General features: G+C 47.5%; 1 protein-coding gene across 1 annotated transcript in view; it reads right to left on the bottom strand.

The window, feature by feature from the left end:
* Positions 1 to 15966, bottom strand: part of utp20 (UTP20 small subunit processome component) — a 28575-nt gene extending 12609 nt beyond the window's left edge. The window contains exons 1-37 of the mRNA XM_064939858.1: positions 15795 to 15966; positions 15413 to 15493; positions 15237 to 15303; positions 14970 to 15102; positions 14484 to 14672; positions 14253 to 14334; positions 14034 to 14171; positions 13724 to 13879; positions 13395 to 13550; positions 12899 to 13111; positions 12325 to 12733; positions 12025 to 12130; positions 11651 to 11801; positions 11481 to 11540; positions 11143 to 11310; positions 10924 to 11000; positions 10727 to 10806; positions 10375 to 10630; positions 9994 to 10164; positions 9791 to 9881; positions 7873 to 7958; positions 7027 to 7152; positions 6711 to 6877; positions 6257 to 6465; positions 5039 to 5262; positions 4571 to 4809; positions 4119 to 4263; positions 3574 to 3661; positions 3044 to 3187; positions 2816 to 2869; positions 2567 to 2719; positions 2061 to 2216; positions 1835 to 1975; positions 1458 to 1595; positions 285 to 424; positions 112 to 200; positions 1 to 3 (exon numbers count right to left, since the gene is read on the bottom strand). The exon at positions 1 to 3 is cut by the window's left edge and continues 374 nt beyond it. Coding sequence (XP_064795930.1) covers positions 1 to 3; positions 112 to 200; positions 285 to 424; positions 1458 to 1595; positions 1835 to 1975; positions 2061 to 2216; positions 2567 to 2719; positions 2816 to 2869; positions 3044 to 3187; positions 3574 to 3661; positions 4119 to 4263; positions 4571 to 4809; positions 5039 to 5262; positions 6257 to 6465; positions 6711 to 6877; positions 7027 to 7152; positions 7873 to 7958; positions 9791 to 9881; positions 9994 to 10164; positions 10375 to 10630; positions 10727 to 10806; positions 10924 to 11000; positions 11143 to 11310; positions 11481 to 11540; positions 11651 to 11801; positions 12025 to 12130; positions 12325 to 12733; positions 12899 to 13111; positions 13395 to 13550; positions 13724 to 13879; positions 14034 to 14171; positions 14253 to 14334; positions 14484 to 14672; positions 14970 to 15102; positions 15237 to 15303; positions 15413 to 15493; positions 15795 to 15845 — 5137 coding nt within the window. The 5' untranslated portion in view covers positions 15846 to 15966. The remainder of the gene's footprint in view (positions 4 to 111; positions 201 to 284; positions 425 to 1457; positions 1596 to 1834; positions 1976 to 2060; positions 2217 to 2566; positions 2720 to 2815; positions 2870 to 3043; positions 3188 to 3573; positions 3662 to 4118; positions 4264 to 4570; positions 4810 to 5038; positions 5263 to 6256; positions 6466 to 6710; positions 6878 to 7026; positions 7153 to 7872; positions 7959 to 9790; positions 9882 to 9993; positions 10165 to 10374; positions 10631 to 10726; positions 10807 to 10923; positions 11001 to 11142; positions 11311 to 11480; positions 11541 to 11650; positions 11802 to 12024; positions 12131 to 12324; positions 12734 to 12898; positions 13112 to 13394; positions 13551 to 13723; positions 13880 to 14033; positions 14172 to 14252; positions 14335 to 14483; positions 14673 to 14969; positions 15103 to 15236; positions 15304 to 15412; positions 15494 to 15794) is intronic.
* Positions 15967 to 16200: the final 234 nt, after the last annotated feature.

The following is a 16200-nucleotide window of genomic DNA, read 5'->3' as shown; positions in this document are numbered from 1 at the left end:
CAACTAAACAGAAAGAGGCAACATTGATCAATATACCACACGCTGGGGATGGAAATCATAATCTACTTCATTGGGACCTCTTGGTCACCGATGTCCAGTCTGTTCACTCACCCTCTTTGGCCCTGGTCTTAGCTGCCTCCATTTCTCTCTCCAGAGTGTCATGGTCAAAGTGGAACGCCTCTAGAACAGTCACCAACAGACTGTGGATGGACACAGGTATGAGACAACAGTACCAATGGAAAACAAAACATATATATCACCCTCTGATACACACAGACACCTACCTGACAGCCAGTTTCTGTTCAGCCTGTCCAGTCTGCAGTATGTGAACAAAGTGTTTAAGGTAGTAGAGATATTTAGACCAGGTCAGTCTCCTACACACCGCTCCTATCACCTCTACCGAGGCTGACGTCATACCCTCATTCTGCAGGACAGAGAGAAACACACAGGTTACACACACAGGTTACACACACACACAGGTTACACACACACACACACACAGGTTACACACACACACACACACACACAGGTTACACACACAAACACACAGGTTACACACACAAACACACGTTACACACACAAACACACGTTACACACACAAACACACAGGTTACACACACAAACACACATGTTACACACAAACACACATGTTACACACACAAACACACAGGTTACACACACAAACACACAGGTTACACACACCAACACACATGTTACACACACAAACACACATGTTACACACACAAACACACAGGTTACACACACAAACACACACGTTACACACACACACAGGTTACACACACAAACACACAGGTTACACACACACACACACAGGTTACACACACACACACACACACAGGTTACACACACACACTCACGTTACACACACAAACACACAGGTTACACACACAAACACACAGGTTACACACACAAACACACAGGTTACACACACAAACACACAGGTTACACACACAAACACACAGGGTTACACACAGGTTACACACACACAACACACAGGTTACACACACACACACAAACACACAGGTTACACACACAAACACACAGGTTACACACACAAACACACAGGGTTACACACACACACACACACACACACACACAGGTTACACACACAAACACACAGGTTACACACACAAACACACAGGTTACACACACAAACACACAGGTTACACACACAAACACACAGGTTACACACACAAACACACAGGTTACACACACACACACACAGGTTACACACACACACACAGGTTACACACACACACACACAGGTTACACACACACACACACACACACACACACACACAGGTTACACACACACACACACACACAGGTCACACACACAAACACACACACACACAGGTTACACACACAAACACACACGTTACACACACACACTCCAGAAAGAAGGATAGCATTATTCAGTGTGTTGTGTAACTGACCTTGAGCATCTTCTCGTCGAAGAGGGCAGTCATGGCGTAGGGCATGATGTAGGTCTGGAGGGAACGTGATGACATCACAACCGTACCCTCCGTCAGCTGCTTGGCGAACTTCCTCAGAGCGCGACCCCTGCGGTGGATCTGAGAGACAAAACATTAAGCGCTGGGCTGAACACCACGCATCCTGACTCATTTGCAGAGCGTCGGCTGTATGGCTACAATCCAAGTTGCCCCGAAACCAGGCTAAACAGTGCATTTTCCCGGCACACACAATGTTCTGAAATCTATACTGGTATACCACTTAGAACGCACGCCCAACACGTTGCTTCCATCCCTGTAGTGTGCCGGTGTGAATATTGGAACAGTGACTGAAGTCTTACCTGGATGTGCTTCATGTGCTCAAAGAAGTCAGACTCGGGGTCGTTGTAGTCGGTGAGCTGCACCAGATCTCTGAAGTCTCTACGGGTGGGGAAGGTCTTCACCAGACACGCCAGCACTGTGGTGTAGTCATGCTGCACACTCTGAGAACACAGGAGAGACACACTGGACCCAAGTTCTCGTGTGTGTGTGTGTGTGTGTGTGTGTGGTGTGTGTGTGTGTGCTAACCTCAGTCTTGCTCCTCAGTCCTTTCCTGACTGCGTCCAGTATGGTGTACTGTACTATCTCCTTGTAGTCCTCGTCTCCCCGACCCACTGCAGCCAGACGTGTAAGAACAGCAGACAGACACAAGGTGGCGTTGTCAGCCAGGGACATGTCTCCAATCTACAACACAGGAAGGAAGATGGTTGAATTCAATGAATGGACAAATTACATTGCTGTTAATATTCCTTTGAAGATTCAATTATTTCCACAACCATCAGAAAACGAAGAGCAAAAACCACAGACATGCATGGACACATGTTAAGCAATATGCGCCACAAATGGTTTGTCGAAAGCTACATACGGATACATTTATTGATTCATAAAGTGAACAGGACATCTAAAATAAGACGGGAGCGTTCCAAGATACGACCAATGTCGGCGCAATAGTCAAGAGACCGGACTGCAGCGTCACCCCCGTCTGTAGTGTCTGATCTCTCCCGTGTGTCTGCCGTGCGTGTGTTGGGTCTCACCTCGAAGGAGGCGAAACAGTTGTGCATCACGGTGTAGATGAAGTTCATATCCAGCGTGTCCATGTCGTTGATCCTCCTGGTGGCCTCCTGGAAGGCTGTGAGACGCACGTCGAAGTACACCTCGTCCAGGTGACGACTGTCAAACGCATTCAACTGGAGGGAGAGAAAGGGCCGACGGTTATACATGGCTGTGTGTGTGATAAACATGGGTTGTTTGTTCCTGTGTGTGTGTGGTTTTTCGAGCCCTACCTTAGCAGCTGTATCTGTGATGTACTTCAGTCCCCCTTCCAGGTCTCCCAGAGTCTGTGGGGAGACAGTAACACAGGTAAACCTTCTGCGATTCACATCATACGGACCACTAGATATCAGTAACGGGGAGCACGTAAGGCTCGGCTTCAGCAGCTAAAGATGTGAAAATGAGTGAGCGCAACAGAACACACACATCTGGAGTCAGGCTACGGGGGCCTGAGGTCCTACCTGGAAGACAGAGGTGAGGGCCTGCCTGGGCAGCTTGTTATGGAGGATGGAGAACAGTCTACTGATAGGCTTGAGGAAGTAGGCGGGATTAGAACACTGTCTTAGCAGGTTCTGGACTGTAGACAGGATGTCAATCTCGGTCTCCTGAAACACAAGGGAAGGGAAGTACATTTACATTCGAGTCGTTCAGCAGACGCTCTTATCCAGACCTTACAGTCGTGAGTGCACACATTTTCGTACCGGTCCCCGGTGGGAATCGAGCCCGCGACCCTGGCGTTGCAAGCGCTGTGCTCTTCCAAACTGAGCTACACGGCAAATGCTCATGAGCGTAACATTATAACATATAACCTATCACAACGCAAGGAAATGACAGGCCAGATCAATAATGAGTGGGAGCTCATGTAACACATACCATGGTATAACGTAACACAACCTGGCATGACGAACAATCCAATACAGCGCGAAAGCCTAAACAAACAAACCACAACACAGACACAACATATCCCTAGAACAGTAACACGTCGTTGTACCTGTGGGTTGCGGGCCTTCTGGAGGTATGGCAGCAGCAGGCGGATGAGCACTGAGCTCTGGTCCTTATCACTCACAAACCTGCTGAGCCTGGAGAGGAGAGAGGGATCATGACATTAGCCTGTGGAACCCATAACTATCATCACCACCATACAACGACCTGAAACCTGAGAGGGAGAGCTGTGATAAGATCACAAAGAGCAGGGGCTAGAATACGCCATCTATGATCAGTTGGCGTTAAGAGATTATTCGACTGTCTACAACAGGACTCTCCAACCCTGTTCCCGGAGAGCTGCAGTCCTGTAGGTTTTCGCTCCAAACACAATCTAGCACATCTTATTCTAATAATTAGGTGGTTGATAAGCCGGAGTCGGTTTAGTAAACAACTGGGGTTGGAGTGAAAGCCTACAGGACGGTACAGTAGCTCTCTGGGAACAGGGTTGGAGAGCCCTGGTCTACAACGATCACAAAGTCAGCACGTCGCCACAGCACAGTAGTCAACGCTTCATAAAGGACGCAGAAGGATGTGAGGACCGAAGGAACTTACTTTGAGAGGATGTTGAGCTCCTTGGCCACCTGGGATCTAAACTTCTTCTTCTTGAGTCTGACAGAGCTGCGTACGATGCCACTGAGGTACTGTAGCAGGGTGGAGATGTGGGGCAGGAGTAGCCTGGCACCCTGGGTCAGATGCTCTGAACAACACAAACAAACCATTCATTTCTGCACTTTTATCAATGTGCACGCTTTGTATTTGCTATTATTTACAAGGATTTTTTATTGATTACAAACGTTAAAAACTTTGTATTCAACCTATTTTGCATTTGCTTATACCTACTAGAGCCCATAGTTTTTCCAAGTCACCAAACGAGGAAAAACTTCCTAGTCTGGTCCATCGTTATACTGTTTAGTATTTACTTTTATTAGTAGCATTTGCATATACTAGCAGTGCCCCTGTAAACATTGCATTTGCGTATTCTATATGTTGTCCATAGGCCTCACCCAAAGAGATGTAGGCTCCCTCTGGTGGCTGGGGGAACACACTGCCATTGACGCTCAGCTCCGCCTCCTCACCCTCCGAAACCAGAAGGTCCTTCGTGGTCACCAAGGACTCGGCGATGTCCATCACCATGGCAACGGTCTGGGTGGAGACATTCTTGGCGGAGAGCAGGGCGAACACGTTGAGGAGGATGTCACACTCCGGGTGACCAGACTTCTGCTTGGCCAGGAGGGGGAAGTACCTGAGAGAGGAGGAGAGAGGCGGTAGAAGGAGGAGAGAGAAGGTGGCCACTTTCAGACAGGTTGAATCTGTCACCTACCACTGGGTCATGGCAAATTCCTCCTAGTTCCACACTGGTAACTGGATTGTTGCCAGAAACATTCTCCCATTAACATACTGATCTCATTGTGAAAAGGACTTGGCCTTAGTGCAGCTGAAGTCTCAACACAAAGACTGTTTGATAAGCTTACCTGGCATTCTTGCTCCAGACGTGGATGAGTTTGAGGAGGGGGGTGGGGGAGTAGGGGCCCTCTGTTGGCAGACGGCAGACCTGGGGCCAGACGATAGCCTGGAAGACGGCATCGAGCTCATCTGGGGTGAAGCTGTACGAGTCAAAGCCATCAAAGAAGTCCTGGATCCTCAGGACCCCCAGGCGCCTCAGGTTCTTCAGAGGAGCGATACAGCCGGCCTTTAACTGGGCAGAGAGAGGAAGAAAAAAACATTGTGGAGTTTTTAAAACCTGTTCATCTATTTTTAGCCTTTCAGCTGCAAAGAGTAGAAAAAAAAAACAAGAGGCGACAAAACAACTTTAACTTTGTCCTAAAAAGCCATGTTTGTGTGCAGTACCATACATGAACATCAACATGCTTTATACATGCTCACACCTGCAACTGCCAGGGCAAGCCTCTCCGAGCCTCCTGTTCTAGTATAGGTCTCAGAGGGAGAGCTGCGGCATACAGCCACAATGGCTACACTGCAGCTCCTGCCCAAGACCAGAGCTACCGACTTGAAACTTTACTAAACGTTTTTCTCAAGAGACATCAAATCTGATTTGATTTTGTCACATGTGCCCGGATACAACAGGTGTAGACCTTACAGTGAAATGCTTACTCACAAGCCCTTAACCAACAATGCAGTTTAAAGAAATATAAGTAACAAATAATTAAAGAGCAGCAGTAAAATAACAATAGCAAAGCTATATACAGGGGGTACCAGTACAGAGTCAATGTGCAGGGGCACTGGTTAGTCGAGGTAATATGTACATGTAGGTAGAGTTAAAGTTACTATGCATAGAACCCAGGAGCTTATTATCAAGCTTCTCTCAGTAGGAGTGCTGATCTAGGATCAGGTTGCCCCCTGTCCAAATAATAATTTTAATTGTGATCAAAAAAGGAAAAACTGATCGTAAATCAGCACTCCTACTCACTCAGCAGCCTCTAGTTACATTTATTTTTAATTTTACCTTTATTTAACTAGGCAAGTCAGTTAAGAACAAATTCTTATTTTTAGTGGTAGTTTAGGAACAGTGGGTTAACTGCCTGTTCAGGGGCAGAACCTTGTCAGCTAGGGGATTTGAACTTGCAACCTTTCGGTTACTAGTCCAACGCTCTAACCATTAGACAACCCTGCCGCCCCTGGTCTGTCCCCTGGTCCAACAGAGAACATACAGTAGGTTTCTGTGTAAATACCTGTTCTCTCTGGTTGAGGATGGTGGAGACAGAGGCGGTGACACATAGCAGGATCTGCAGCACCCTGGGCAGGTGAGTGTTGATGAGGTGGCCCAGTTTACTGATGACTGTGTTGACTATGTTCAGCAGGCTGTGCTGCCGACCCAGAGGAAGGACGGCAGAGAAGTCCGTCTCGGATATCGCTTTGTCTACTGCAGCTAGACACAGACCTGGAGAGAGGGAGGGGAGGGGAGAAGAAAATAGAGAGAGAAAGAAGAAGAGTTCTAAAGTGTTCGAATGTCACACTTTTAAAACAAACACGTCCACACACACACACACACAACTAGGCTAAAGCTACAACATAACGGCCGAACAGACCGATGAGACGGGGCAACAGAGCCATTCACTGAGGAATAAGACGAGAAACACTCCGCTCCCATACAGGTTGTATATCACATGTCGGAGGGCGCCCTACCCTGTCCGTGGTGGCAGACGGGCTCCAGCAGGAGGTCAATGAACATGCCCAGCTCCTCAGACTGGCATCCTGCCAGGAACCTCAGCACGATGGAGGAACGCTGCATGGCGCCAGACTTGCTCTGGAACTTACTGCCAGTCTTACTGCGCATCCGCCCAAACAGAACCCTACAGAGGTTAGGTTAGAGGAGGGGGGTGGGGGGGGGTTATATTGGAGTAGTAAAGGTGACACATAAATAGGCCACAGGTTTAAGTTCACTTGAAGACACAGACGAGTAATAACAAACAAGAGTAATCGCACACGCACACACACACACCTCATAAGCAGTGGGATAAGCTGGGCCCTGTGCGAGGCGTCCACCACGGCCTGCTCCTCTGAGATGTTGAAGTGAACGATCTCATCCTTGAAGTGTTTGTCATCCAGCAGCCTCTCCAGATTCTCCCTGTACACAACAGTCACGTCAAAGACATTCAATAGACTTTGGGTCCAGAAGCACAAGACATTTCAGATAAAGAAAAAGACATCGGATGAAGACATTTCATTACTATATCACAGCAAACACAGAAAGACCGTGTATCAAATGGCCTGCCACCAGATACTGAATCAAGATATATTAGCAAACCCACAAGACTATCGGCCTGTACAGCTTCAAAGAGGCACCAGAGCAATGTTGTTGACAGGGTCTACACAGGGTCTCCAGGCTGATTCTGTGAACTCTGTCAGTGGTACACTATGGGAAATGAAATAACAGAACTCCTATTTCCTTCCATCATTCTGCTCTCAGTGATGTTAGATGGGAAACGGTTAGTAAATGGATAGTTTAATAAGGGAAGTCGAGAGAGGAACTCCCGTCAGATCTGTGGTTCTGGATGGAGGTTAACATTCCTGCTCAGTGGAACCTGAGAGGGCCAGTGATGTCTCTGATCTCTATCAGCACTGGTAACAATGACTCCCATTGAAGGACCGGGAGTCCATAACAGTTATTACAGTATCCCTTACTCTTACTCCGATCACCTGAACAAAAAAATGTTAAATGGTGATTTTGGAAAGTAGGTTTTACGCCTGGCAGACTGTAAAAGGACTGAAGGTGTGTTACGACAAGAGGTAAGACGAGACGTTGCGCGACAGTGTCGTTCGGAAATAAGCCAGAGAGCAGACTTACTTGTAGGGGAGGACGTTGGGGTCTTTGTAGGTCAGAACACACTCCAATGCTGCCCTCTGAATCTGCTGGTCCTGGTGGCACAGCAACTGAACAGACACACAGTCACACACTGATAGCAGTACACTGACAGAGACTACCCGCTGTTTAGGTAGAAAGGCTGATAACGGGTCGGATAAATATGTTTAATTGAGTATACAGTTAATGCATGGTAAAATAGGCATATAGCGAGAACAGCCGAGAGTGATTTCATGCTAGTAGCTGATGTGAGTGAGACCTCTAAACAGGTCGACATTCACAAGGCCGCAGGGACAGACGGATTACCGGGACGTGTACTCTGAGCATGCGCTGACCAACTGGCAAGGGTCTTCACTGATATTTTCAACATATCCCTGACTGAGTTTGTAATACCAACATGTTCCAAGCAGTCCCTGTGCCCAAGACCACTAAGGTAACCTGCCTAAATGACTACTGACCTGTAGCACTCATGTCTGTAGCCATGAAGTGCTTTGAAAGGCTGGTCATGAATCACATCAACACCCTTATCCCAGACCCACTCCAATTTGCATACCGCCCAAACAGATCCACAGATGACGCAATCTCTATTGCACTCAAAACTTCCCTTTCCTACCTGGACAAAAGGAACACCTATGTGAGAATGCTGTTCATTGACTACAGCACAGCGCGCAACACTATAGTGCCCTCAGAGCTCATTACAAAGCTAAGGACCCTGGGACTAAACACCTCCCTCTGCAGCTGGATCCTGGACTTCCTGACAACACATCCGCCACGCTGAACCTCAACAAGGGGGCACCTCAGGGGTGCGTGCTCAGTCCCGTCCCGTACTCCCTGTTCACTCATGACTGCATGACCAGGCACGACTCCAACACCATCATTAAGTTTGCCGACGACACAACATTGGTAGGCCTGATCACCGACAACGACTAGACAGCCTACAGGGAGGTGGTCAGAGACCTGGCCATGTGGTGCCAGGACAACAACCTCTCCCTCAACGTGATCAAGACAAAGGAGATGATTGTGAACTACAGGAAAAAGAGGACCGAGCACGCCCCCATTCTCATCGACGGGGCTGTAGTGGAGCAGGTTGAGAGCTTCAAGTTCCTTGTTATCCACATCACCAACAAACTATCATGGACCAAACAAACTAAGACAGTCGTTAAGAGGGCACGACAAAGCCTAATCGTCCTCAGGGGATTGAAAAAATTTGATATAAGGTTCTACAGCTGCACCATCGAGAGCATTCTGACTGGTTGTCTCACTGCCTGGTATGATGATTGCTCAGCCTCTGACCGCAAGGCACTACAGAGGGTAGTGCGTGCTGCCCATAACCTCATTGGGGCCAAGCTTCCTGCCATCCAGGACTTCTATACCAGGCGGTGTCAGAGGAAGGCCCTAAAAATTGTCAGACTCCAGCCACCGTCGTCATAGATTGTTCTCTCTGCTACTGCACGGCAAGTGGTACAGGAGCGCCAAGTCTAGGACCAAAAGGCTTCTACCCCCAAGCAATAAGAATCCTGAACAGCTAATCAAAGGGCTACCCAGACCCCTCTTTTACACTGCTGCAACTCTTTGTTTATTATCTATGCATAGTCACTTTAACTCTACCTACATGTACATATTTCCTCGACTTACTGGTGACCCCGCATATTGACTCTGTACCGGAACCCCGTGTATTATAGCCTCGCTATTGTTATTTAACTGCTGCCATTAACTTATTTGTTACTTTAATTTTCAACTTTTTACTCTTTTTTTTACTCAACACTTATTAAAACTTCTTAAAGCATTGTTGGTTAAGGGCTTGTAAGTAAGCATTTCACTTTAATGTCTACACATGTTGTACTCGGCGCATGTGACAAATACAATTAGATTTGATGATGATAGGTGAGATAGGTAAGTTTACCTGAGTATACAGCTCATTGAGGCTATTCTCCAGGTACAGAGAGCGAGGGTTGGTGAACTTGGCAAACACCTTCAGGTGAGCGATGAGTTGCCTGGGAAAGAAATTAAAATGTCTTTAGAAAATATGATATGGCACTGAAAATGCATTGTGAAACAAAAATAATATGTTTTATTTCCAAAATCCTCAACATGATCATCTCTTACTTGGCTGCTGCTCTTTTTGGTGGCATCTTCCTCTCTGGTCTAGCCTCCTCCTCCTCCTCCCTGTCCTCCTCTTCCTCTCCCACCATGCTAGCCTCCATGGCAGCAGGACTGCTTCTCTTCCTCAGGTCCTGAGTAGGCGCCACCAACAGGTCAGCTTGGTAGAACTCATTCCTGCCAATCGTGAGAGGGGAGGGGCATAGGGTCATTTAAGACAGTGGTCAATGGTGCTCTTTCTCAAAAGCCTTTCTTAAGATTTATTGCGTCTGGTCTCCTCGCCTCCTCCTCAAAATGAAAAGACCAGAGGTTCCTCTCCGTAGGAGGGCAGTGTAGTGTGCAAGGCTGCAGTCTCTAGTCGTGTGTAGGGTATAGTGTAGGGCGAACCTGATGAATCGTAGCAGCAGTGGACTGAGCTCCCTACTGCGTGGTTCTACGCGGTCAGGGACCAGAGCCATGGCCCTCCACAGCAGGCCCCTGAAGTTAGTGAAGTCTGTCCTATCGCTGGGGTCAGAGGTCATCTTCAGACGCTGCAGGAACAGCACCCCAACGTCCCCGCTCTCGATGACATCACAGCCCGGCTCCCCTTGCAGCTCCGAGCCGCCATCTTCATCATCATCGTCGCCTTCACGCAGCTCCTTTTCTGTTAGACAGGACATTTTCTTGATTGTTTTATACGGCGACACAAATAGCTCATCACAGTGTTAGAAAAACAGATCACAAATGAGCATGCACTCACCAGCAAGACCTGCCACCAACTCCAGCTGCTCATGGTAGACCCTCCAGAAGTCTTTGTTGTCCATTCCTCTGGCATGGGTCCTGGAGAGAGAGAGACACAACACGAGGAAGAGATGAACTGCGTTATTTGGGGGGGGGGGGGGGTTAAAAGGTCGTAGAGTATGATCCTTTAGATTTATTGTGGTTGTGTGTTCTTACACTATGAGTTCAATGACTGGGTCCCACAGGGGTTTGAAGTTGACGAACAGCATGGACATAAGATAGCGTAGAGGCACCTGCAAATGGAAGATGCAGAACTTGACTTAATCATCCACGTAAGATAATCAAACGTTAATCAAAGGTCCCGAGTCTGTTTCGAAATCTAGGTTCCCATATCTACGTTTTAGGTTCCAAATCTAAGTTTTATGTTCTGGGTACCTGTTGGAAGGTCCCCTGTGTCCCCTGGGGTAGTGATCTCTCTACCAGGTCATGTCTGAGCTTCCTGAGGTGCAGCAGCTTCTCTCTGTAGTCCTGCACGGAGGCAGGGACCAACTCAGCCTGAAAACACACTGCAAACACAGGCTGGACCTCCACACTGTCCTCACTCTGAGAACGCAGAGAGAATCAGAGTTCAAATGTGTTGTTATTGTCCATTTAGGCTCAAAATGGAAAGTTCTCTCAATTATCTTCTGCCATGTGAACGAATTCAATTGGCTTGAGCAAATAAAGACATAATTATCAATTTACAAGACATCATTTGGTTGTTCTGTACCAACCTCTGACGGTTTGAGCTCAGCCTCAAAGTGGGTCAGAATCCTCAGTGTCAGCAAGCGGATCTGAGGGAGGAAGCATGGTGGAGAGGGTTAGGTCACAGTTTAAACGCAACTAACTAACAAAGTACCCATAATAATTCAATCTAAACAAATAATTCAATCTACTTCCATACTTTGGAGCTGTTGGAGGATAGGTTGACGTGCAGCATCTGATGCAGGTCGAGCAGAGCACCGTGGGATAGGTGCTCGGAGCAGCCGTTGACTGACAGCCGGGTGTAGTAGAGGTCTCCTAGCAACAGAGCCGACATGTCTGTTGGGAACTTCCTGTGACACACACAAACACAGGAAGTTGATCAGGGTCAAAGTGCACCAATTACGAGAACAAAACCAGTTACCAGATTATATAGCCAAACATTAATGGCACCAACAAACTCACACAGATTTACTGTACCAATCCAAAGCTTTATCTCTGGTCACAGCAGTTATTCCCACTAAATGGGAACTAGTCTCCAAGAGCTGGTGATATTTCTCTACTTTTAGTACTTACTGGATGATGGGCTTGACCCGCTCCACTGGCACCAGGGAGAGAACCTCAGCAGATCCATTCAGACTGAGCAGGGAGCTGAGGGCCTGCCTGGCCACAAACAGACCGCCTAGAGGACAGAAAAGGGGAGAGATCTTTATTTTACCAGCTCCTGGGTTACTACTGGAGGGACAGTTAGGAGCTAGAACAAATGTGCATTGAATAAAACACAACATTCATCTGTATTTCAGATAAGAGCAAACATTGAATGGAACACAACGTTCAACTATTTCACAGATAAGAGCAAACAAGGGCAAGCAATACCTTTCCCCAGCGCTTCTCTCTCCACATTCAGTAGCAGGCGATTGAGGAGGGCTGTCAGACTGGGAACGACACACCCTGCTGCCAGTGGTCTGAGGTGGGGCAGGAGGACCAGGGCTGCCCAGGGCAGGGACAGGTCAGTGATGGTCTGGTTCGGGTCGTGTGGTAGGCTGATCAGAGAGAGGATCAACTCTGGTACTGACACCTTCTCTGTCCCATCACCTGGCTCCTTACCGGGGGTCTTTCCGGTGAAGACCAGGGGGTAGGTCTCGAAGGCCATGGAGCCGTCTGTAGGGGGCGGGGCTTTAGCCAGGATGAGACTGACCAGCACCTCCGTGGCAGAGAGACGAGACACAGAGTCTTGACTGGAGAAAAAACCCTCTAGGTACTGTAGCAGACTGGGCAGGAAGAACTGGAGAGAGATGGAGAGAAGAGGGAGGGGTGAGGAGAGAGAGAGACATATGGAGTGGCAGAAAGGAGAGAGATTACGTTATCGAAGTCCAGTGAAGGAAGCTTACTCTGCCGGAGTCAGCTAGGATGAAATTGCCTGGTGTATTGATGAGATTAGTCCACGTACCTGTTCAAACCGTTTCATGGTGAACATCTCCTTAGTGAACTCCAGTATCAGGTCCTGGTCCATCCCACTGCTGAACACCTTTTTGACCGTGTCCTGTGTGAGTGTGTTTGGCAGGGAGACATTCTCCCCCAGCAGTAGAGAGGAGATGATCTGGAGCACGAGTCTACAGCAGGGTCCTGGGAGGGCTGGGGTCTGGAGCAACTCATGAACTGCCTACAGAGGCACAGAGAAGGACAAAAACACCAGAGGAATCTATACATATGATGCCAACAGTCAGATTTGAAACCAAACTGGGTTCAAAGGCAAAAGTGTGATCTGAAAATGAAATGGACACAAAGTATTCTTCTATGTAAATGTATACAGTATAAATGGAGACTGTCAAATACATACAGAGATACACACAGCCTCTGAACACAGAACAAACTCTATGCTTATTCTTAGTTTTACTTATTCATGTCGCACAGATAAATGGTGACCCCCCCCCCCCCGGCCCTACCTGACAGACAGCGTCTGGCTTGGTGATCTTGGCTCCGTTGCGGTGTCCCACCAGGGTATGGAGGATGAAGAGCAGACGCTCCAAGTGGTCGGAGGCCTGACCCTCCTCATCAACATCGGTCTTATTCAGGTTCCGTAGGGCCTCACTCACACACGCCTAGAGAAAGACAAAAACAGTCACAGTTAAACAGCCCTGGACCAGGATAATGAACAGTATCACTCAAACAGTCCGACAGACAGACGACAACAACCCATCTGTCACAGAGGCCTACAAAGAGTTTACATTGGCACTATGCAGAACCAGTTGTGAGGTAAAAAATGCTCTGTAACCTGTAGAGACTCCCACAGAACCAGGAAGTGCTCTTTCTCTACGTGATCGGCTGCTGCCTGGGCCATTTGATCCAGTGCCTCTCTGACAGCATCCCAGGGTAGAGATACTTCCTGGTCAGCACTTGGTCCAAGCTTCCTCAGAGCAATTGGGAGGGCCTGGAGGAGAGGAGAGGGAAGAAGGATACAACAGAAAAGGGTTGTGAATGAAAGATCTTTCAACTGAATATACACGCATAAGACTCCACTTTGTTAACCTTTTTCGCAAAGAGTCTAATCTCCTATTTCCTACTGTATGCCCTAATGAACTCACCGTGCCAGCGCAGGAGTGGAACATGTTGCGGACTCCTTTACACATCTCAAACAGCAGCTGTCCCACCCCCTCTGCCTTCCCAGGGTGCTCCTCCAGGTCCAGGAACATGTGGTTGAGAAGGGCGTCAAGATCTGGCACCTGGCGGGCATCAATACAATTCATTCAATCAGATCTGATTTCATCACCACTGGACGCCAACTAGGTAAGACCACAACACACCTTTCTCATCAGAAAAGAAAAACTCTCTGCAGCAAACTTTCGTATGTGTTCCTTCTTGTGTGCCAACAGTGTACTGTACAAGCTGTAGGGGAGAAGGAGAGATAAGTAAACACAGATGTCATATACGCCAATATGACATAGATAGGAGACGATGACAACAATAACGCTGGAGCTTCTAGCACCTTCTGTCTACTCCTACTGCAGCCAGGTAGGCCTAAGGCCCAGTCTCACCTGTACATCTTGGTCATGTCCTTGACCATGAGTCTCCAGAGGTACTTGTAGAGGTAGGAGAGGCAGGTGAAGGCCCACTCCAGTATCTCGGTGTCCTGGGTCTCCAGGAGAGAGGTGATGATGACAAAGAAGTCAGGGAAGTGGGGGTAGAAATCCATCTGGAGGTCCCGAGCCAGCTGGACCACCAGGCTGATGCATAACGGAGGAAAAAGTTGTGATTTGCAGCACACACACTGCAAGCAACAAGCTTGCCAATGAAGAACAAACATTACATTTGTTTCCACATTATATGAAGCTTGTGTGCAATATTTATTGGCAAATTTAGGAACCTTCTACAGAACATATTCCTATCTATAGTTTGTACCTTCCTCCTCAGCCTCACACTGTAATCTCAGGTACACACACACACAGACACACACACACACACACACACACACACACACACACACACACACACACACACACACAGTAATCTCAGGTACATACTCCAGTAGAGGCTGGCAGGCAAGGCTGTTCTTGGTACTAAGGTGAGTCTTCAGGCTCTCCACTATAGACCTCTGATGGAACACCAGAAGGTTGAAGGACTGGCTCTTGTTGGACACCTCCCTCAGGAAGGTGGCTGAGGAACAGGGTTTCAGATTAGTCACTGGGTTCTGCTCATGGGAACATGTTTGGAAGCTTGACAAAAACATGTATTGGGCCAGATGTGATAGTAGATGTGAAGCTCCTTGGTGTGACGAGTTATGTACTTACTGAAATGCTCTGTCAAATTCAGGTCCCTCCATTTTGTCAGCCCTTCTGAAAAGTAAGTGTCTACCTCCTACAACGGAAAACAGGGTTACATGCCATGGAATGATATTAACAACGAAAAAAAACGTAATTTTTAACAAATTTAATAGGGGAGCTGCAGTCTAACAGAGAACGCATACCTCATCATAACTTCCAGTTCTGTCAATGCGATGGATGACGTCGATATTGACATTGGCAAGCCTTTCAGCAAACGTGAGAAACTGTAAAGCAAACGATCGAGTTAGCTACTTTCTGTGGTGTATTAACGTTACAGTAATGAAATGCCTCGCTAGCTAGGCTACATATGATATTTAACATATTCAAGCAGCTTCGCTTGTTGATTCATTAATCGTAGCAATGGGAAAAAATGTTTGATTTGAAACTGTTCAGACATTATGAAAACCAGGCATGAGAGATGGCTATGCATATTAACAAATATTTTGTTATGTTCAATGCAATAGCTAAGCAGTCGTCGATAGCTATGCTAACAACTGTGCTACACCGATTCCCAACAACACTCACCCTGAATGTGTTCTCAGATTTATGATACGACGACTTGGATTTGATCTTCATTTTTGACGTGTCTATTTTTCTGATGTATGTTTAAAAAATATATGTAATCCACGTTTCAAATTTGTATGAAAACAACAATGTATAGACTAACTGTGTTTACACACATGCCTGATGCCGGGGCGCAGCCATATTGGATGAAGCATCATGGGAACGTTTTGCTTTTCCACGTGGTGAGAAGACACAGAAGGGGGGCGTAGTTTTGCAACAACTTCAAGGATTACCTCCTGGATACTTTTGTTTCTCAATGACAGCTCAGTCAGTGTCCATACAGTGTCCATACCAGAGGCGGCTGCTGAGAGGAGGACGGCTCATAATGATGGGCGGAACAGATGAAATGGATGTATTGCTACCATTC

This window comes from Oncorhynchus masou, chromosome 27, assembly GCF_036934945.1.
Source record: "Oncorhynchus masou masou isolate Uvic2021 chromosome 27, UVic_Omas_1.1, whole genome shotgun sequence".
NCBI lineage: Eukaryota > Metazoa > Chordata > Actinopteri > Salmoniformes > Salmonidae > Oncorhynchus > Oncorhynchus masou.
Note: the sequence above shows the minus strand (reverse complement) of the source record. Positions and strands in the feature narration are given on the sequence as shown.